General features: G+C 43.0%; 1 protein-coding gene across 1 annotated transcript in view; it reads right to left on the bottom strand.

Moving 5' to 3' along the window:
• The window catches only part of TEC (tec protein tyrosine kinase), a 79,600-nt gene extending 58,492 nt beyond the window's left edge, over positions 1-21,108 (bottom strand). Inside the window, exons 1-2 of the mRNA XM_026647944.2 lie at positions 21,039-21,108; positions 6,943-7,125 (exon numbers count right to left, since the gene is read on the bottom strand). Of these exons, the coding sequence (XP_026503729.1) occupies positions 6,943-7,080 (138 nt within the window). The 5' untranslated portion in view covers positions 7,081-7,125; positions 21,039-21,108. The remainder of the gene's footprint in view (positions 1-6,942; positions 7,126-21,038) is intronic.
• Positions 21,109-21,584: the final 476 nt, after the last annotated feature.

Here is a 21,584-nt window from a genome sequence, read left to right as displayed (position 1 = left end):
GCTAGCTGGGCGGTGTTGCTCTCCCTCCCAGCCATGAACAGGTCTGCCATTTCACATTTGAATAGGAGAGGGCAACTTTCAGCAGGGGCCCCGCAAGCTCTTGGATTTTTTGAAGGTTAAGATATAAAAATTTGTCTGTTTCAGGAGCATTTGTTGTGATTATTTCCTGTATCACTCAGCTGTGCCTCCCACCTCCATACAGCCTCAAATCACCTGCAAGTGCCCCCCACCCCGAAGTGCCCTCACCCCATACTCACCTCAAATCACCTGGCAGTGCCCCCCACCAAGCAATACCCCTGTACTCACCCCCAAATCACCTAGCAATGCCCCCCACCGCTATACTCTACCTCAATCACCAGGCAGTGCCCCTATACATCATATGGCAGCACCCCCATTGGGTAGCTCCCTCACCTGTCAATCACACATCCATACAGAGAGAGCAAGGGATGAAGGGGAGTCTTCATTCCACCCCCTCTTCCAAGCGCTCCCACTCACCAGCTGCAGGTGCACAGGGTTCACTGATTTACTTGTGCCTTCTCCCATCCAGAGCAGCAGTGCCTGACAGCACGGTGGGTCATTCACGGCTCTTCTGTGAGAATAGGGCTCTGAAGCAACCCTGGAGTCCACTCAGAGCCCTCATGCTCAGGTGAGCCAGTAGACCGTTCATTGCAACTCAGGGCTGCTCTTCGGAGGAGCAGCTGGCCACCCCCTCCGCACTACCTAACTGGCGTCCTTGGCTGTGAACATGCTCCGGTTTTTAAAAGCGGGGGAGGGGTGTCATAACTATAAAGGGAAGGGTAACAGCCCTCCTGTGCACAATACTATAAAATCCCTCCTGGCCAGAGACTCCAAAATCCTTTTACCTGTAAAGGGTTAAGAAGCTCAGGTAACCTGGCTGACACCTGACCCAAAGGACAAATAAGGGGACAAGATACTTTCAAATCTTGGGGTGGGGGAAGGCTTTTGTTTGTGCTCTTTGTTTTGGGGGTTGTTCCCTCTTGGGACTGAGAGGGACCAGACATCAATCCATGCTCTCCAAATCTTCTGAACAAATCTCTCATATTTCAAACTTGTAAGTAACAGCCAGGCAAGGCGTGTTAGGTTTATCTTTGTTTTCTCAACTTGTAAATGTTCCTTTTGCTAGAGTGTTTACCTCTGTTTGCTGTAGCTTTGAACTTAAGGCTAGAGGGGGTTCCTCTGGGATCTCTGAATCTGATTACCCTGTAAAGTTATTTTCCATTCTGATTTTACAGAGATGATTTTTACCTTTTCTTTCTTTACTTAAAAGCCTTCTTTTTAAGAACCTGATTAATTTTTCCTTGTTTTAAGATCCAAGGGGTTTTGGATCGGTGTTCACCAGGGAATTGGTGGAGGAGTCTCTCAAGGCTACCCAAGGAAGGGAGTTAGCACTTGGGAGTGGTGGCAGCAAAACCAGATCTAAGCTGGTAGTTAAGCTTAGAAGTTTACATGCAGGTCCCCATATCTGTACTCTAAAGTTCAGAGTGGGGAAGGAACCTTGACAAGGGGCAATGACTGTTTCACCACCACTACCTCCATCTCCAGCGCCTGTGTGATGAGCAGATCTGTGGAAAGTTTTCCATCTTTACAGATTAGATCAATCATCTTCCACTCTGATTGGCCACTTTTGCAATGTGAAAATTGACTGTAAGGATTCTTTCCAACACTGACACATTGTTCAACCCACAACAGCTTAGTTAGGTTTGGGGGATTTTAATCAGTCACTGATTGACTTGTGCGTCTTCTTGTTAGTACAATCCTGTAAGGCAGTCATGCGATCTTTCCAACACCCACACAATAATTTCACAGTATCTGAGCAATACAGCCAAAAATGGAAGTCATTTTAACCATAACAGAACCTCCTTCCTTTCTAACTAGTTCTCAAATTTCTCAGCACAACATATTGAGCTAAATTTATCCTTGGTATGTATCTCCATTGTTGAGATTTGTTTGTGTCCTCCTTTTACCCTTATTATCTTTTATAAAGCTCTTTGTTCTCCTTGTTTTCTCTAAAAGCAGGATACTTTGAAGAAATTAAACCTTTAAAGATCCTATCTGTTTACCAGGAACACTAAAATTCCCTGGGTACTATTCCTAAGTCTAGGGCTTTGCCCCAATGTACTTGGCCAAAATTTTCCCTCCCCAAAGATTCGTGCAGTATACTGTATGCAGTTTCCCTTTTTAAAAAACTGGCTGCTGAAGTTAATCTGCAAAACATTCCCTCTTTCCTGGTGATGCAGATTTGCTTTACTGATAAAGCACTCATTATATGATTAGTGTGTGAGTTAAGTGGGGGAGGGCTCTCTGGGAGCAGGAGCAGCTTTGGTAAGACAGTGCTTCGAATATGCTCCTCAGTGACCATCTCAATATTTTATTTATGGCAGGTCTGTAGACCACCCCCCACCACCCTCCACACACACACTTTAAGCACTGCATATCATCTCTGTTTCAACAGTATTTCTTTTTCATTACTACTTTTACATTGTTACAGGACAGCAGAATCCAGATTCTGGCTTTCGTTGTTATAAATATATATAATATTCACCTTGTTACCAGACATACTCCGTATCTAATTGTGTTTCTTTACTTACAGTCATGAACCACCCACCATTTCTCTTGTGCATATTAACTAATTGAGTCTATTTTAATGGATTGGCCCAGTTATTAAACTAAAGTCAAGTCCCGGGCTCCTCATTCATTTTTTACTCAGTTATTCCTCAGGCAAACACCCACTGAGTTAGGATTTGAGGCCTCAGCTTCATTGGCTACATGGGCAGTTGTACATGTGCATCCAGCAGCAGAAGATGGCCCAGAGTTCTTAAATATGTCACAGTTGACGGAGACTGGTACCACTGCAACTGATCGAATAAGGAGATACCATGGTATCATCTTGATAATTTCCCAGTCTTACTCATCAATCTTAACTGTAAACATCAGCCCTAACCTACAGTTTAGCTAGGGTTACCATACGTCCGGATTTTCCCGGACATGTCCGGCTTTTTGGGCCTCAAATCCCCGTCCGGGAGGAAATCCCAAAAAGCCGGGCATGTCCGGGAAAATAGGGAGAGAGGAGCTGGCGGTGCTTGGCTGGGGGCCGGGCCGGCGGTGCGGGGCCGGGAGCCGGGGCCGGCAGTGCGGTGGCCAGGGCCGGCAGTGCGGGGACCGGGGCCGGGGGCTGGGCAGTGCTCGGCCGGCGGCGAGGCCGGGGCCGGCGGTGCTCGGCCGGAACCAGGGCCGGCGCCCCAGGGCCCGAGCCGAGCCGGGCGGGAGACACCGGGGCCAGAGCCTCTTGGCCTGGGCCGGCCGGCCGCCAGGGGGGGCCGGACTGGGCCGCACCGCGCCCCAGCCCCAGCCTACCTGCTGCCTCCCTGTTTCAGGCTTCCCGCGAACATTTGATTCGTGGGAAGCAGGGGAGGGGGAGAAGCAGGGGGTGGAGCGTTCAGGGGAGGGGGCAGAGTTGGGGCGGGGACTTTGGGGAAGGGGCGGGGGCAGGGAAGGGGCGGAGTTCGGGAGGGGCCGGGGCCCCATGGAGTGTCCTCCTTTTTTTAAATTAAAATATGGTAACCCTAGTTTAGCTCTATGCCATATCCATATCTATCCTTTATTAACAATGCCCAAAAATTCAACCACCGCACTTCAGCCACGTAACTGATGGAGCAGAAACCCTTCAACTATTCTACTATAATACAGTAAAGATATAAGAACCAGAGGCACTGGAACTACTTTAGTATTGAATCATCAGTTTTGTCTACCTGATCTAGTTCATAGATATTCCATCAACTAACTTACTGCATATAAAGATCTACAACCTCTGCCAGAAATCTAAAAAATAGACTCTCTTCCACTTCACTTATTCAGTGACACAAAGGACCACTAACATCAGTGTTTCAGAGAGGCCTTCATGTGTCAATCATTTTTATTTAACATACAGCAGAATTGTTAAAATGAAGTTACTGAAAAATATGTATCCTGTCTCTCCAAATTTAGTACCCAGAGAGAGAGAATGCAAAATTGCTTCAGATAATACACTGAGTCAAATCAATGAAAGCCTAATTAGCATCCAAAAGAATTTCAGTCAAAAAAAGACAGATTCCTCAGGGTGGCAGTGAAAAGGTGTTAATTAATTTCACCTTTATTTTGAGCCAGAAGTTAATTGAGACAAGACATGCACGGTTAGGTAACCGTTCCAAGAAGCTTTTGAAACCAAAGCCATGTGCACAGAAAATGAAGAGATTAATCCACATCCCAAGACAAGTACACCTGTGAACTCCATAGTCAATATAGTAATACAAGTATACATCTGGGCCTTGATCCTCCACTATGTCTAAGCTCTGCTCTCTAGTGGAGAGGGGTAGCTGCAGGGATCCACTTGCAGCTCTCTGACCTTTGGCTGCATGCCCCAGTGGAAGTTAGAGCAGCAAGGGGCCTACTCTAAATTCTGCAACTGATGTAAACTTTCTAATAAGCTATTATCCAGAGGAGGATCAGGCACAGTGGCACTCTGCTCCACCACGTCCTGTTGTGCCCCTCCTTCCCCTTACATCCTAGATGGGGCAGCTAACACAGGAGGCAAGACAGCCACCTCTACCAACTTTCTGCAGGTGGCAGCACAGAAGGAATTCTCCACTGGCTATCTCCAGTCATTTAAGACTAGTTTCTGCTGCTTAAACTGCACAAAGTGGTCTTAGTGGAGCAGAGAATCCAGATGTTGATTTTGAGGATATTCTTGTCCATATTAGGTGTAGGCTGTCTGATAAAAATGATCCTAGAGCTCACTTGAGGGTGAGGGTCAGAGGATTTGTCTACACTACAAAAATTACTTATTGCTGACCATAGCCGAATTGGTGCAGACAATGGTTCAGCTACCAGAGTAGCGAAGCACAAGTTTGTGTTCTGCTTCATTTCAGTAATCATGATTAAATGAGTAGACTAATGTAAAGGAGAGCAAATTTGGCTCATCTTGTGTTCTTCCCATCAAATGCTGTTTCTCCTGTGATACAGCAGGGCCAGGGAGCACTGGGAGAGGGGAGATATATAAGCCCTAGGCTAATTAAGGCGTGATTCCCTGTAGACTAGGAAAGGTTACTACAGGTTAATTGGAGCACCTGTAGTCAATTAAGGCCCTGTCAGGAACCTAATCAAATCCCCTACTTCGGGGGCTGGAAGAAGAGAGGACTAGAGCTGTGTTGCTGAGACTTGGCAGACCAGAGACTTGAAGGAAGGGAAACCCTGCCCCAGTTGGGCAGAAAGACTCCCTCCCCCAGTGTCAAGGACTGAGGATAACTCTACCCAAGGGGTAAGAAACCTGCAGGGGTTGAGAGGTACTGTGGCTCAGAGTGAGGGGCAAACCAGACTGCTTCCCTCCTACCATCTTCCTGGGCCCCAGGGCCAGCTTTAGGCACTACAGGGCCTGATTCGAAAGATCTGCCACTGAAGACAGTGGTGGGAGTTCGGTGGCAGCTCAATTGGCCGCCGGTGCCTTTGGCGGCACGGCGGTAGAGGGTCCTTCTTCTGTGGCAGCGATTGAGTTGCCGCTGAAGTCCTGCCGCTGTCTTCGGCGGCAGCTCGATTGGCTGCCGGTGCCTTCGGCAGCACATCAGTGAAGGGTCCTTAGGGATGGTGCGAGGCCCTCTTATGGTGAATCGCTCTAAAGCTAGCCCTGCTAGGCCCCTAACAGGGCCCTGGGTGCCCCAAGAGCAGGGGTAAGGGGCAGTGTCCTAGCCCCCCCACCAAGAAAAGCATAGGACCCAACATTGGCCATTTTGCCACATTCCTTACATTTACATGAGCTAAATTCAAAGGGAAGTTAAGCCTTCAGTTAAGGGGAAATGGTCTACATGGGGTTGTACAGTAGACAAGGCCACAAGCAATTTTAATCCTGGCCTTTCTTAACTTTTGCAAAATGCTTGCTTTTGCAATCTCAATGTTCTATTAATGTAGTCTTTTGTATATAATAATGCATAAAGCAAACAGTGTTGCTACTATGATGTAGCCTTACTGTATTCTCTGTCTTAGTGTATGCAACTGGTTCTTGTCTCTTTGGGTGTGTCTCTGCTACAGAGTTAGCCTGTGTGTGAGCAGTCATACTGCAAAGTCATACCCAAGTTACTGTTTTCCTCACTAGTGCTGTGCTCAACAGTGTGTGTTGCTAAGATTCTGGGGGCATAACCCATGGTTCTTTGTGCTGAACTCAAGTTCTTTCACGGTGAACTCTGAGAACTTGTCAGTCCTTCTGGGCAGAAAGTGGAAATTGTGGGAAGGCACTGGAGGAATATCTACTAGCTAAATCACTCAATGGCTTACTCAGTGAAAAGTGGACAGGTTACCAGCCTGAGCAAAGGCAGAAGCCAGGCTCTAACCCTTATCCTGAGCAGTGTCTGCTAGCCCAGATTGAAAGCACCACCTAACTCTGATGAGAGGTTTGTGTGTGTGCATGAGGGGAGGAGAGGTTGGGGGAGCACTTGCATAAGCGCCTATACTAACTCTGCAAGGAAGACATGTCAGAGCCTGAGACTCAACAGGGGTTGTAGCACTGCATAGTGTCTGTAGGAAATGGGGTACAGTTAAACTACAGCAGGAAGTTTAAGCCTTTCTAACACAGTACTCTGGAGGCTGAGAATATCATCCTAGTTTAAATACTTCTCAGAAAGTGATATTAAAATCATTTTATGGATTAACAGTTGACAGACTTGATTAGATCCTTGTTTACATTTGTTTTTGAATGGAGTGATCATTTAAGTCTCCATAAATCTGTGCTATCAGTCAGGGAAGTGATCCGTGATACCCATTCAGTAGCACCCACAACCATCACACCTCCAGAACAGAAAAGCTTCAATATACTACAGGAAGAAAACCACTAATCCAAAAAAGCAAGCATTTTTCTCAAAGAACAAAGGCAATGGAATATAAAACTTTATCTCCTACCTCTGCTCGACCTTCATAGTATGTCAACATTGATTCCGTAAGCACGAAAAGCCTTTCTTTGTAATTTAAGGGAGAAGTCCTTTTCTTCTGTTGTGATCTTTTAATCAGAATCTCCTCTAAGATAGGGTTCACATTCATTTCGGCCACTTGATATCTAGATTTCCAGCCATTGAATATCAAATCCTGTAAAGAGAGAGGGGGGTGGGGGGGAAAGAGAGCTTTACTATACTAGATTAGATTTTTGGGTGAAAAACCGGCCTATAGGTAGCCAAGGACTGTTTGTATTGTCCCATTGAAAAGGGATGGTGCTCTTAAGCGAAGCTACCTGAAAACTTTGGAAAATATAACTCCGATCCAACATCCTGGAAATTAACAAAAGCTAACTATTTGAACATTCCTGTCTAACACTGTTCAACTGAGGGCTACATTCGCATGTTGCCAGGAGCCTGAGGGCTGTACCTGACTGAGGAAAAAATTAAATTCATTGCTGCACCCCTCATCTTGTGTAAGGATACTCTATTTTGATCCATGTGGTATCACATGCTTAGATCTACAGTCTCCATGAGACAACTCCATATTCACTGAGCATAGGCATGAGTTTTACTTCAACAGTCTCTGATGTACAGTCCAAGTTTTATCAGCCAAAACTGGTGTAAGATCATATGCACAGGATTGGTGTGTGCTAGAGGCCTTACTGATATTTGTTATCTCTAAATAACTTGCCATAAACCTTGAGAAATATTTCAGATAAATAGCCATTTAAAACTGTTGCACAATAAGAAGTCTATATGAATAACAGTTCCTTCCTACTGTAAGGCTGGTCATGACCGTTTCAGCTGTTGGAAAACTTTCATGCTCATAACTTTATTTTTATAACTCTCTCATGGTTCATATTACTTTTTTTAATAGATGTCGTGAGTTTAACACGAAACTATTGTTTAAAGCCAAGTAAGAGGCAGGAATTCAAGATAGGGATACAAAGCAAAAGAAAAGTGGTACAATCCGTACCAATTCGTTCTGACATTTATTTTTAGATACACTGTCTACAAAAGGCCTCCATTTGTGCACATGTGATTTTTTTTGCATATAACTTGTATGCATAAATGGTAATACAAAAACTGAATATGCATCATGTTTTGAAAATTCACCTCAAATTATATTGGACAAGATTTGCAGAAATGATTAGTGATTTGGAGTGTGTAGCGGGGTGATTACCCAGCTCCTGCCTGGAAGGGCTTAAAACAGCCCTGGCAGAGGGCTGCAGCTCTAAAAGCTGGGCTGATTGGGGAAGTAGCCACAGCTGGGCCATGCCCCAATCAGGCCACAGCTGGCCTATATAAAAAGGCTGGGAGCAAGAGGCCAAAAAGTCTCTCTCTGCACAGAGAGAGAAAAAGAAAAAAAAAAAAGGGCCTGGCTGTAGGGAGCTAAGACAGAGTTCCTGAGGGGAGCAGGGCTGGGGAAAGGCTGGGGAGCTCCAGCCTGGAAAGCCCCAGGCTGCGGCCTAGTATTAGGCCAAGGGGTATTGGGGGTTGCAGAGGGCAGCCCAGGGCTAGGCCACGGCAGCAGGTCCAAACCCCCTTTGCCAGTGATGAGTGGCCTATACTGCAGTTTGCCCCAGGGAGCAGGGGCTAGTTGGTGACTGGCAGTGGCCTAGTACTGAGGCAAGGTGGGGATAGTGGGTAGGGGTTTCCCCAGGGAGGGGAGACCTAGATCTGTGGGGTACTGCCAGGGGGCAGCATCCCAATAATAGGGGCACCGGGTCCTGGGAGAGATACGGGGGCCAGAAGAAGACCGAGGGATCGCTGGCCTGCAGAGGGTGTTCCAGATGCTGGACGAGCTGATTCCCTAAAGCAACCAGTAGGGGGTGATGCAGGGGTGAGTCCGCACCTTTACAGGGTACTTCAGTTTTTGGGTGTCCAACCTTAAAGTGCCAAGTACCTGGTTCTCGTAATCAGGTCCCTTTAAAAAAATTGCCTCAAATTGGGCACCTAACAATTAAGGCACTCAGAATTACTAGTCACCTTTGAAAATCCTGGTCGGTGAACTCAGTCTTTATGTAGATATCAGACCTGTTTGCTAGTCTTGCCACTGTAATTAATACCAGTCAGATGGAGTTGAGTGTTCAATATCTCTGAAAGTTGGGGTCTCAACTTGAGACCCCAAAGCTAAAGCACCCAATATTAGTGGACATGTTTGAAAATTTGGGCCAAAGTGTCTTGTGAAGACCAAGATTGAAAATGAGCTCTCACATGAGGCACTAGTGACTGGAAATGTCAAAGTTTGGAAAAAACAAGCTCTAGGCAAATACCAAAAGTTCCCCAAATCAACAAGTGAAAATTTTTCCCTTCCACCTATTAAACAGGTGTCTTAACCTTTCTAAAGGTTCTAATTTATGCTCTTATTTATCATGTGCCTGGAGGCACAGGCCTTCCCATTAATAAGAAAGGGAGTTCAGTGTCAACGTCCATTAGCACATCATTGCACAATTGAATGTTTCAAAATTCATTCAGGAAATGTATGTTTGTCCTTCTAAATTCTTGGTGGACTATACAGATATAGCATGGATAAAATGACCATTCTCTCAATACTGTACTAAAAATATTCAAAAGCTACAAATCCTCTCAATTACACTATAATGAATTTTAAATAAAATTTGTGTGCTTTCTATGTCACTGCCCACTCCACCTTCTTTTGCTTTAGTCTCCATCTAGACCCAAATGTTAATACCTTTTTAAAAATTGTTTAATGTTACATTTACGGTGACAGCAGGTGAAATTATAACCGTCACCTCTTCTAATAGTCTGGTCCTGTCACTGAGTGCCCCTTGTTTGTGCGACCTGCTCTTACCCCTCCTCCCATACATCTACCTGTTCACCTGCACAGAGATAGATTTGCTCACAGCAGCTATCCCATCCTCTCAAAGTACTGCATATTTGTGCATTGACTATAAAATTAGTCCAGGGTTTACATGTAAATTTAAAAACTATGAAAGCTTAGAAATCATCTAGAAGATAAAAGTTGAAGTGATAATTGTATATTAAACATATAGCTGACTAAAGAGTGACAAGAACTTTCTCCCTCTCTCATGCATGCACAGGCATATATACACTTCATTTTGCTGATCATTTGATCAAACTGCTTTCCTGTGGTGATGAAAGATTGTTATCGCTAGTTCTCCTCTTATCTGCTCACATCACTTACTCAGGCACCAAATTTGGGGATCAGTTTGACACCTTTTTTAAAAAGAGAAGATCAGGCATAGAGTTGATAGGGGAAGGATAGGTAAGAAAATACAAATTCTTCAATGACTTAAAAAAAAAAATCAGTGCTGACTGCAGTCCATCTTAAAATATTCCTGTCTAATTTCTTCCTCCCTTTCCCAATTTCAGTCTCTCACCTCCACTGTGTTGTCTGTTAAACCAATTGCTGTTCCAGATGGCGGCAGGTAAGTGATACCAATCAATATTTGCCTCTGTTTGTAATCCCATAATTCTAGTCTGTTTTAAATGCTTAAAATGTACAGAGGCAGGTAAGACTAAAGCAAAACTGGGATTTCAAAACTGGTGATTCCAGAAAAATCTCACTTCATTGCTAGCCATCACTAAATCAAGTTAGTCCTAAACCACACAATACTTTTGATGAAGACAAAGCATTTTTTAAAAATCAGTCACTGTCAACACTGTGGAAACACAATACCTGGTTGCTACTGGTGGTTATTTACATAACACTGTTAAATGCACACCCCAATAATTAGGAACCAACTCCCCATTTCACATAATTCTAACATTACTATTTGAGGAGTTTAGCAGGATCTATTGTAGAATCTGTAGCTGATTACATAATACATTTTTCAGGCAGCAGGGGCTTTTATCCACAACTTCGACTCTTAAAAATGAGTCAACATAACTAAATCCTCACACATTGTTCTGAAACTTTCATTTTCAGAATAATAATAGTTCTTAGAGTCCAACACAATCTAACTTACCTGTAAGGAACCAAAATATCAATATCTGTGCTTCATCACTACAGGTTTTGATTCGTCCTTCTGCAACTTCCTCCAAGCATTCTACTACTTAATAAATCATTATTTAGAAACTGAAACTGCCTTCCATTGACACATCACTCATCTTGTTCCAGCCAGTTGTGAGTTTCAGGTTGCCATCCTTCCCGATTTTCACAATACCTGTTGTCCAGGATCTGCCCCAGTTCTTGCAGGCCTATCTCACATGGTAGCAATTATAATCTAATTTGCAGAGTGGGTGAGTACCCACAGCTACTGTGGGAGCTGCAGTGCTCAGCACTTCTGAAAAATCAAGCCATTAATACCTTCCAACTTTATTTTAGATGTCAGAACTTTGTCAATGTGCAATGAGTCAACTTTACATGAGGCAGACATGCAAGTGTACTGGCATAGCATCATAACATGCTTATTTGGTTCCTCATAACAAATACCAATAGGTAGTGTCATGTTATGAGTCAGAAGTAGAGCTGGTCCTGGAACCCAGATCTCCTACTCCAATTCCCAATCACTGAATTGTAGTCTCTCATTGAAACAATTATTCACTGTAAGCTTGGTGACGAAACTTAAAACATTCATACCAACTGAAGAAATGTTTTCCAGCTTTAATGTTAAGCTTGATAGGGATAAGCATTTGAGTGGCTGTTCCAATAAATAGCAAGGGGATAAGGCATCCAAATCTGGCCTGCACCTTTTTACATCTAAATGTCCTACTGGATTGTCACTTCTTGATTGAACCATACAGATGTTTGTGCATGATGAAGTCTGACAGAATGGTTTAGAAAAACAGTGGAAATAAGCCTTTCACCAACAATCTCAAATGTTACCAGAAATGTTTGCCACAAATCTGAATGTAATTAGCCAGAATAGCAACTAACTCAACTCAAAATTCTATTTTCCAAGTTTAGCTCTCCACCTCCATCTTGGGTATGATAACACTTATCTGGTAATTAATGTTCTGTGGTGCAAAGCCATTATGCTTAACTGATGGGCTCCCATACAGAAACTTTAATATATCTCCTCCTTCCATCCTGCACAACTGCTCTTCTCCAAGCTTTGCTTTGCCAGAGTCAGATAAATAAATTGCTTGAAAGTCCCATCAGTCTGGGACTGCTATTGGTTCAGTGCTGTTAACAGGCTAAATAGTAGGTTTAGTAATTTATGTAAACTTCCCTGCTTCAATTTAAAGAATTGATTTTTGTAGAGCATTTGGCTGGGTACGGTTTCATAACATGTACATGCTATCAATTCTGATCCCAAATCTCCAACCCTTACTTGCATTGAGTTGTAGTTACTCATATGAGTAGCCAGTGTGGGATTAGTCCTGTGAGGGCCCAGTTCTACAATCTTACTCATGAGTGGTAGTTACTATGTTAGTTAAAACAACAAGGAGTCTGGTGGCACCTTAAAGGGTACGTCTACACTTACTTCCTGGTTTGGCGGCAGGCAATCGATTTTCTGGGATCGATCCCGGAAGTGCTCGCCGTCGATGCCGGTACTCCAGCTCGGCGCGAGGAGTAGGCGGCATCGACAGGGGAGCCTGCCTGCCGCGTCTGGACCCGCGGTAAGTTTGGACTAAGGTACTTCGAATTCAGCTACGTTATGAATGCTTGATAAAGATCTTGTAGGTGTTTGTCTCTGTCTGAGGGGTTGGAGCAAATTCGATTGCATTTTAGGGCTTGGCTGTAGACGATGGATCGTGTGATGTGTCTTGGATGGAAGCTGGAGGCATGTAGGTACGTATAGCGGTCAGTAGGTTTCCGGTATAGGGTGGTGTTTATGTGACCATCACTTATTTGCTCTGTAGTGTCCAGGAAGTGGATCTGTTGTGTGGACTGGTCCAGGCTGCGGTTGATGGTGGGGTGGAAATTGTTGAAGTCCAGGTGGAATTCTTCAATTGACACCACCTCATCTATTATTGGGAGTGGACTACATCCACTCTGATTGAATTGGTCCTGTCAACACTGGTTCTCCACTTGCAAAGTAACTCCCTGCTCTCCACGTGTCAGTATATAATGCCTGCATCTGTAACTTTCACTCTCTGCATCTGAAGAAATGAGGTTTTTACCCACGAAAGCTTATGCTCAAATAAATCTGTTAGTCTTTAAGGTGCCACCAGACTCCTTGTTGTTTTTGTAGATGAAAAGCAGTAAGCCTTCTACCTCTGTGCTCACTTTGTGCTAGTATATTGGATGAAACCTTTAAACAATCTATTAAAGGTAAATTTCATATAAATTACAGAAGTCTGTCATATGATTTCAAAAGTGGAAACAGAGGGGAAAATGCATAAAAGGGAGATTTTAAGTGTATTAATGCTACCAGAAAGGAGAAGTCAAAACACATTGGTTTGCTTTTGATGAAAGCTGAGACTCTGAAACTCCCACTCCTCTCTGGCATGTGCTAGTTTTATTTTAAACAGCAAAAATGTGACTGTCAAATTTTAAGACAGACTTCAAAACTGTACCCAAAGATGTGCAAAACCTCAATCTGTGAAAATGGGCCTGTGTAAATGCCCACAGTAGACATGGAATGCATTATTTGCAAGGGCAAATAATTGCACAAGCAAAATTTAAAGCTAGGAGACTAAATAGTAGCATAGAGGCAAAGGGGCATCTGGGTGAAAACTTTGCCTCTATCAGATTCTCTCAGATGAGTGGGATTTCAGGGTGAAAGCCCCACTCAGTTCTTTGTGAGGGCAAAACACAAACCCACATTCCCAGGGGAATGGAGCATTAAGTTTTTCACAGCTACATGTTTGTTTTTAAACTTGTGGTGAGCTATATACAGACTTCAGGAGATAAAGACATGCCTTTGAACGCCATGTAAGTACACTGGACACAGCAGGCCTGGTTCTGTTCTCATTTAATTCAGTGTAAATCGGGAGTAACTCCATTCAAGACAATAGTCACAATCAAGTAAAAATAGCTCAAGATCAGATCCAGGCCCAAAGAGCTTTTTCAATTACCAGAGGGGATAAATGGCCAATAAAATTCTGAAAACTAGAGGTAGTATCTCTTAAATAGTCAGGCGGCATGGATGTTTCACCTTATCAAACTGGACCAGAGATTCATCATATCCAGTATCCCACCTCTTAACAGTGGCTTTTATAATATTACATCCCTCCATAAAAGGTGAAATATAGCCACAATTCAGTGCCCAAATTGGGCAAAGTAATATGGCGGTTCCTTCTTGATCCCTGAAATTAAGAGAGTTTACACTTGGTAGCATGAAATGATTCCTCTTATCTTAGCATGTCTAATTACAAATGGTCATAAATTTATCCAGACTCTTTGTTAATAAAGACACAGCTCTTGACTAGGACCTCCTGCAATAGTGACTTCCCCAGGCTGACTACAAGTTATTCTTTGCTCTCAGTTCCCTAGTGTGCCTTCTTCACTTTGCCTCATGGATGGAAAATACTTTGGGCTGAGAACTGATTGACTTATTTTGTGCCTTCTGCAGCACAAAATTGTAACTTTTGTAGATTGTAACTTTTCAGGGAGGGACTGTCTCTTACTCTGTTTATATAATGCCTAGCACAATGGGGCCCCAATCTCGCTTAGGTCTTCTAGAGATTTTCTTCATCAGTGGCCAGAATTATGTTACTATAAATTTGAGTTGGCAACACTAATTGTCACACACACTTGAAGTGGGCAGGGGAGCTCAAAAATCAGGAGGCAGTTAAAAAACAATCTTTAATAAATGTCTAAATTTTTCAGGCACACTTATGATTTTTTTAACTTTTGGGGTTGGCTTTACTCCTACAGTACCTGTGTGCACTCCGTAATATTTGATTTTGCCAGATCCAAACCCTCCCAAAGTATGTAAAAGTTTCAATCTGAACTTTGCAGCTTAGACCCACTTCTAATTAATACAAAGTATATTACAAACTCAACACTCTTTTATTTGTCTACTAAAAACATTAACTTTTTTGTGTAATGGGAAAATTGCTCATCTGGGACCCAGAAAACTCTGGACAATTGGGCTGGGACTACCCAAGTAGAACCAAGACCAAAAACAGGTTTTCCATTTCAGGCCTGCAGCCTTAAGGAATTGGGACAGGAAGAGTTAAATTGCTGTGAGAATAGATGGGGCTGAGGCTCATTCACTTATTGGGCCCTGCTGACAGATATAAAAGGAAAGACAGACATTTGAACTAGTGAGATTTTGTTGCAATTGTGGGTAAACTTTATTTGTTCATTCACAATCAGGGAGAGAGACTATTGGTTTTGTTCTAGGACCTATTTTCATTGGCAAAAGAGGGGAGAGAGTGCTAGCACTAGCATGCATGTGTATGTGCATGAGCTCACCCTGTAATGGCACTTTATTGACCTAGAGAAACATAAGATTATAGGGAGCAGAGTCCATTAATTCTACTGAGGGTAGAGCAGCCAGAATTTATCAGCTCTGCAATTCTGACCATATAGTTTAATCAACAACAGAATTGCTACCTCAGGGTTTCTTCTTGATCAGGAGAGCAGCACCACACAGGCTTAAAGTAGGTAACGTTGAAATTTGGGAGGAGAACCTGGTGATCTTTGTAGCAAGTTCCTTTTTCTTGTATGCTGCTCTGGTGATCAAGAGCTAGAAAATGTCTATACTGATAAACTAGAGTCTGCAGTTTTGTTCCTTTTGGGAATTCTAAAGCCTGTTTGCACAGTAGCAATTGGCCTACTGTTCAGTATTAATTCTTGTTGCACTCTTGTGAGGTAGGCAAGTTATTTCCTGTAACCTCTCCACAGCTGGCTTTCTCACTAATTTTATATTGACAAAACATAAAGGGACAATTTAAATCTTTCTGATTTGTTTGTTCTGCAGAGTAATACCAAAAGCAACATTTGGGGCAAGATGTAAATCTTCAGAAAAAACACTATCTCAAATTGATATGGGGATGGAACTCTCTATTTGTAACACTTCTTTTAAAAAAATTCTTTCTATCAAAGGTACTGTTTGAATCATCTGTTTATTCAAGCCTGGTGAAACTTTAGCCCCTGATCTTAAGCCCTACTTCCTTCTCATTAAACTATTTCTGTAGGCCAGCACTTAAACAGCATAATCACTATCTTTCTACTTGTACAGAAATTGGACCACATCCCAAAATATTTTTAAAACTCATACCACATGCAATATCAAACTAGGAAAAGAATGCCATTGACAGTGATAAAATGTCTTTTCATACAATTTTTCTGTATGACAGGCTTTTTCCTCTGTACTATCTGTTCACCCTTCTAAATTGTTCACCTAGTTGGCGAGCACCAAATTTTGTGTCTATAACAGTAGCTACCTGGATCAAGTCCTGTTTTCCCAGTGCAAAGCTGTGACTAAAAGAGCTAATGCAATACTTGGATGTATAAACAGGGGAATCTCAAGTAGGAATCAAGAGGTTCTTTTACCTCTTTATTTGGCACTGGTGTAAAACCAGTTCTGCTGTCAAAAATTCAAGAAGGATGTTGATAAATTGTGGCAGTTCAGAGAAGAGCCACAAGAATGATTAAAGGATTGGAAAATATACCTGATAAAGACAGACTCCAGGGTCCAGATCCACAAAGGGCCTTAAGCTGAGCATTGCACTGTCTGATTTGAAGGTGCCTAGAAAATTACTGAAATAATGGGATCCACAAAGCCTGAGTTGGGCACGTAGGCTCCCTACACAATGAAGGGGACAGGAGAAATAGGTGCCTGAGAAGGCAATCTACAAAAGCCAGTACCCAAGGAGGCAATCTGCCTAAGCTAGCCCCTGGGGAGATATCTTACAAGAGGGGTGGGTCCTAAATCATACCTGTCTCTCAAAGATGGTCATGGCTGCAGGGAGGTCCATCTCTGCTACTGATCCAAAACCAGAAACCCTTGAGTCACAGGTGCCTAACTCATTCTCACTAGAAACAGCTTAGGTACTGACCTCATTCTACACAAAATGGCCAGAGGAGGAGTAGGTTGTGGTGCCTACCTTATAACATTTAGCCCAGTGGTTAGAGCACTCAATATGAGATTAGGCCAGAGTGATTCTACAGCCTGGTGGCTAGGGGACCCACCTAGTAGGTGGGAGGTCAGGGTCTAATCCCCCTTCCCTAATTAATTATCACTTAATTATTTATCCAAAGTGGAACAGCTTCAACAGGCGAGAGACCCACATGAAAATATCCCATAGTTCAGTAGTTAGAGCATTCTTCTGGAAGTGGGAAATCCCTGTTAAAATCAGACACAGGGCTGTATTGGACCTGGGTCTCTCTCATCCCAGGTGTGTGCTAAACCATGGGCTAAAAGTAATAAGGTGGGTGGTACCGTGTTGCCTCCTCCAGACAGATTTTAAATGGGGACCCAATTTGGTAGGCATACTCAGAGGCTACTTACCAGATCAAGATCTATGGGTCAGATAGATGTTCCTCTGCTTATCGGGCTTGAGGCTATCACAGGGCCTTAGGTGGGAGGTAGGCATCTGGATGCCTAGCGTGAGGCAGCAGTGCACATGTCCAGAGGCAGAAACTTAGGTGCCTAGGGCACTTTCACAGCAAAAACTCAGGCAGCAAATAAATTTTAGGTGCCTACAGAGGTAGGCACCAGCCAAGAGTTTTGTGGATTGCACAATGGTGCTTAAAACTGGGATTTAGGCACCTAAATACCTTTGTGGATCTAGGCCTAGGAGTTCAATCTAATTAACCTAATAAAGAGAATATTATGGGGTAACTTGGTCATAGTTTATAAGTACCTGCATGGGGGGACAAACTCTGTAAAAGTGTTCCTCAATCTAGCAGACAAAGGACTGGTTAGATCCAACAGCTGGAAGTTGAAACTAAATTAATTTAGACAAAATAAGGTGCAAATTTTTAATGAGGATAATTAACAATTGGAATAAATTACCAAAGGTTGTGGTAGATTCCACCCCCCATCACTGGGGATTTTTTTTTTTTTTAAATCTAGATTGGATTTTTTTCCAGAAGAGAATACTCTAGTTCAAAAAAGAATTAATTCAAGACAGTCCTATGGCCTGTGATTATGTAGGAAGTCACGGCAGATCACAATGGCTTCTAGCCTTATAATCAATAAGTTCTTTAAAATAGCTGGATCTCCCATGCAGAATTATAATCTACAGTTATTCAGAGTTTAAACAATCTAATTTTTAGTTGTTTCAACCATTTACTAATGAAATATCATCCAGATGCATGGATGGAAAAACAAGATAATGCCAGGAACTTCCTCTTCACACACAACTTGGTATAAATGTGTAAGAAGCAAGAAATGCAGAAGGACTTTAAAAATGACATTGAGAGAAATTTAAGGATTAATTCAGATGAAGATAAATATCTCTTCCCCCTTAACCAGAAAATATTGTATTAGACAAAACTGATATTGCCTCAATCTAGTGTTCAAGAGCTAGTTTATTGACCTTGGCCCTAAAAGAATACCTGAAGGGGGTCATCTATGCCAAACAGAGTGCCCTTCTCTTCCCCGCTCCTTCTCCCCCCCCCATTCATCTTTTCTCTCCAAGTACCTAGATAGTTGGGTGATACAATATGATTATCATGGCAACTTCAGTAAGGATGTACCCTGTCTACATTCAAGAATTCCTCTCTATGCCTCATTTCAATAGACCTCTCACTTTTTAGGGATTCTGCCATCCTGCTTTAGCAGGCTCTTCACTGTATTGGCTTCTACATTGAGGAACTAATCTTCCTTGATACCCATCTCAGTCCATCCCACCCTACTTTCAAGAAACCCCTGAAATTGCTTTTCTTTTCCAAATGCATGTTTTATTCTGACTGTCGGCCCTTGTGTGTAGAACCTCCTCTTTTCCTCTACTCGTGTTGAAAAACCCAACCCTTACTGTTTTTCATGGTTTTAGTTTTGGGTAAAGTTTTATATGGCATGGCATTTTTTTCTGCTTTTATTATCCTACTGTAAATTGTCTGAAAGGCTTAGCCTAAGGCAGAGGGTGACTGCCCAGCATGAAAGGGCGATAATCAAATACCAATCACCACTATTTGGTTCCTGTTTTATCAAAAAAGATAAATGACATACACATTCCAGCTGACTCAGCTTTTGCACTCTACCAAATATAATTTTTCACTTTTTTGTTTTTCTAAAATGTGTGTAAAAACTGAGGGTGGGGGAGGAACAGGCTATGAGAATTCCACCTCAGGGTATCAATGGGTTATGATTTATTGAACAATAGGTTTTATAAAGGTTTGAGGCCAAATTCAGCATTGGTAAAGCAGGTGCAATTCTATTGACTTCCAGAGGGTTGTCCAATTACATAACCCATGAATTTGGCCCCAATGTATACAGGGCCAATTGGTATGAAGAAAATAGGGGGCAAATTTTAGTCCCTTTGTTGTCAGTGGCAGCTCTGTCAATTACTTCAGTGAGATAAGGATCTGGTCTCTTGCATCACATGAAATACTACATGTAGCAGCATGCCATGGTTGTTGACAGCTTATACAATGTGAATCTATTGGGCCACTTTGTCCATAGGTTTTAAGAGTTAAGTATATCCTGGGGTTTAGTTCTAGTATATAAACACCCCATGTTTGGGGAATACTTGGATCTACAGTTATTGCTTGTGCCCTTCTACATAGTAACGAAAATATTTATGCCACAGATGCAAACCATACAGCAGCTCTTAGTAAAGGCATGTGCATTCCTCAAAACATCCAGATAGGAAAATCAGGCCTTTTTCATCACAACAGCATTAATATGCCATGTCAGAATATTATTGTGCTGACCATTTCAATATTTCTTCCATGTTATCTCATTTCTGCAGCAGAGCAATTTTTGTGTTGCATGCTAATGTTGAAACCTTTGTACAAACAAATGCATGCTATAGCATTTTTAAACTAGGCTTAAATTTCAGCAATGAGAAAAGAAGGGGGACCAGAGAAAATAAAGGAAAACGAAAACAGCAAAACAAGTAAGACCTCACTAGCTAATAGAGGTTAGGCATCTTTTCACAATCGCTGTCTAGACAGTATGAAGTACAAAGTTGCATTGTCTTCTAAAAAGAAAATGTCTTGTGTATTTGAGATAAAGCATTTTACAGCTTATTGTGTTTACATGGTTTCATTTTATAAACAATGTACATTGACCAAACATAAAACAGAATTAAACTACACACTTCAGTAATTTTTAAATCACTTTTACTATAGATTTCAAAAAATAGGGAAAAATATCATGTTTCCAAAAGATTCTACAGATGAAGTTGGTTATTTCTTAGTTACTTGATGATAAAATCACAAGATAAAATGACACCTCACCCCCTGAATACAATGTTGCAGGGCAAGACTATTCATCAGTTCTTATTTTTTTTTTTTTTTTTTTTTTAAGCCATTGTAAGCAACCATCCAAGTCTGCTTTCTTAAATTAAATTCACAATACCCCAAAATACACCCAACAAATACAATGTAATATAACACAATACACATGTCTAGTGATTGCCAAGAGTGTTGTAGTGAGACATTTAAAATAGATAAAAACCTTTCTTCCACGCTATCACAATTTGTGAAACTAGTGTTACCTTTATCAGAAACAGCAACCTCTTCATATTGCTTTCTTATGAGAGGATCACGAAAGTCTATCAGCCAGGCAGATAACTTACCTGTCTACCCTCTTCCACTGACTGGTGATATATAACTTATTTGTTTACTCCCTCGTCTCCCCCAACGCCCCCCCCCCCCCCCCGGGGGGTGGGTGTGTGTGTGTTGGGGCGGAGGGGACGAAGCGCACTAACAGATTCATCTGAAACAGTTCATTTTAGCTATCATTGCAGTATCTAGGTGCATTTTACATGGTATGAATTAGGACCAATTACCCCTTCTTTAGCCCTCCTGGGTATGGCTCAGCCATCAATCAGCCTTGGGTATCACAGGTGCCCCAGGCCGGAAAGAGAAACCTCTAGGTAAGAGAAGCACAGGCTGGAAGTTGCCTCGGCAGAACTATTTCTTCCTTGTTAGAGCAGCTCCCCCACGCCCGCCAGGGGATTCAAACTGTCCGCTTCCCCCCACCTAAGCCCCTCACCTCGCTGCTACCCCCCTGTACCAGCAGGTGGGAAAGGAGGAGCCGCCCAACCCAGCAGCGCTGCCCTTACCTGCGGTCGCGGCTTGAGGCGAGTGGTGCTGCTGCTGAAAGAAGCTGAGCCCTGGAGCTGCCGCTGCGGAGCGAGATTGCATTGAAGCCGAAGCCTAACCCTCCCGGGGGAAGGTCACCAATTAGACAGCCGCCCCCTTCTCTTCCTCCTCCCACTGCCCCGCCGGAGAGCAGAACCCGGCAGCCCAGCCCCCTGGTAGGGCTTATCTACTTTCATTTTACAAGGCGGCTACGCTGAGAAAACGGAAGCCGCGAGTTTTTCTAGATCCTGCGCACAATGCAGCCTCCTCGGCCAAGTTTTCTGCTCTGCCCTTTGGATTTACTCACGAAACACCCGCTTCTTGAGGCTTGTGCAGAGAAATCTTACTGCACAGTGACAGGAGGGAGAACAGGGTTTAATGATTCGGGAGGCGCCTAGTGTCCCTGCATCTTCTCAAACCATTTACCATTTTCCTCCCTCTGTCGCCCATAAAACCAGTCTCTCCAATTATCGTGGAGTTTAGACGTGTCCTTGCTTATAGATCTCCAGTGCTGGCACGTGGAGGAT

Source organism: Terrapene carolina, unplaced genomic scaffold (genome assembly GCF_002925995.2).
Source record: "Terrapene carolina triunguis isolate 2854851 unplaced genomic scaffold, T_m_triunguis-2.0 Scaffold66, whole genome shotgun sequence".
Lineage (NCBI taxonomy): Eukaryota > Metazoa > Chordata > Testudines > Emydidae > Terrapene > Terrapene triunguis.
The sequence above is the reverse complement of the archived record's forward strand: the minus strand, read 5'-3'. Positions and strand labels throughout refer to the sequence as shown.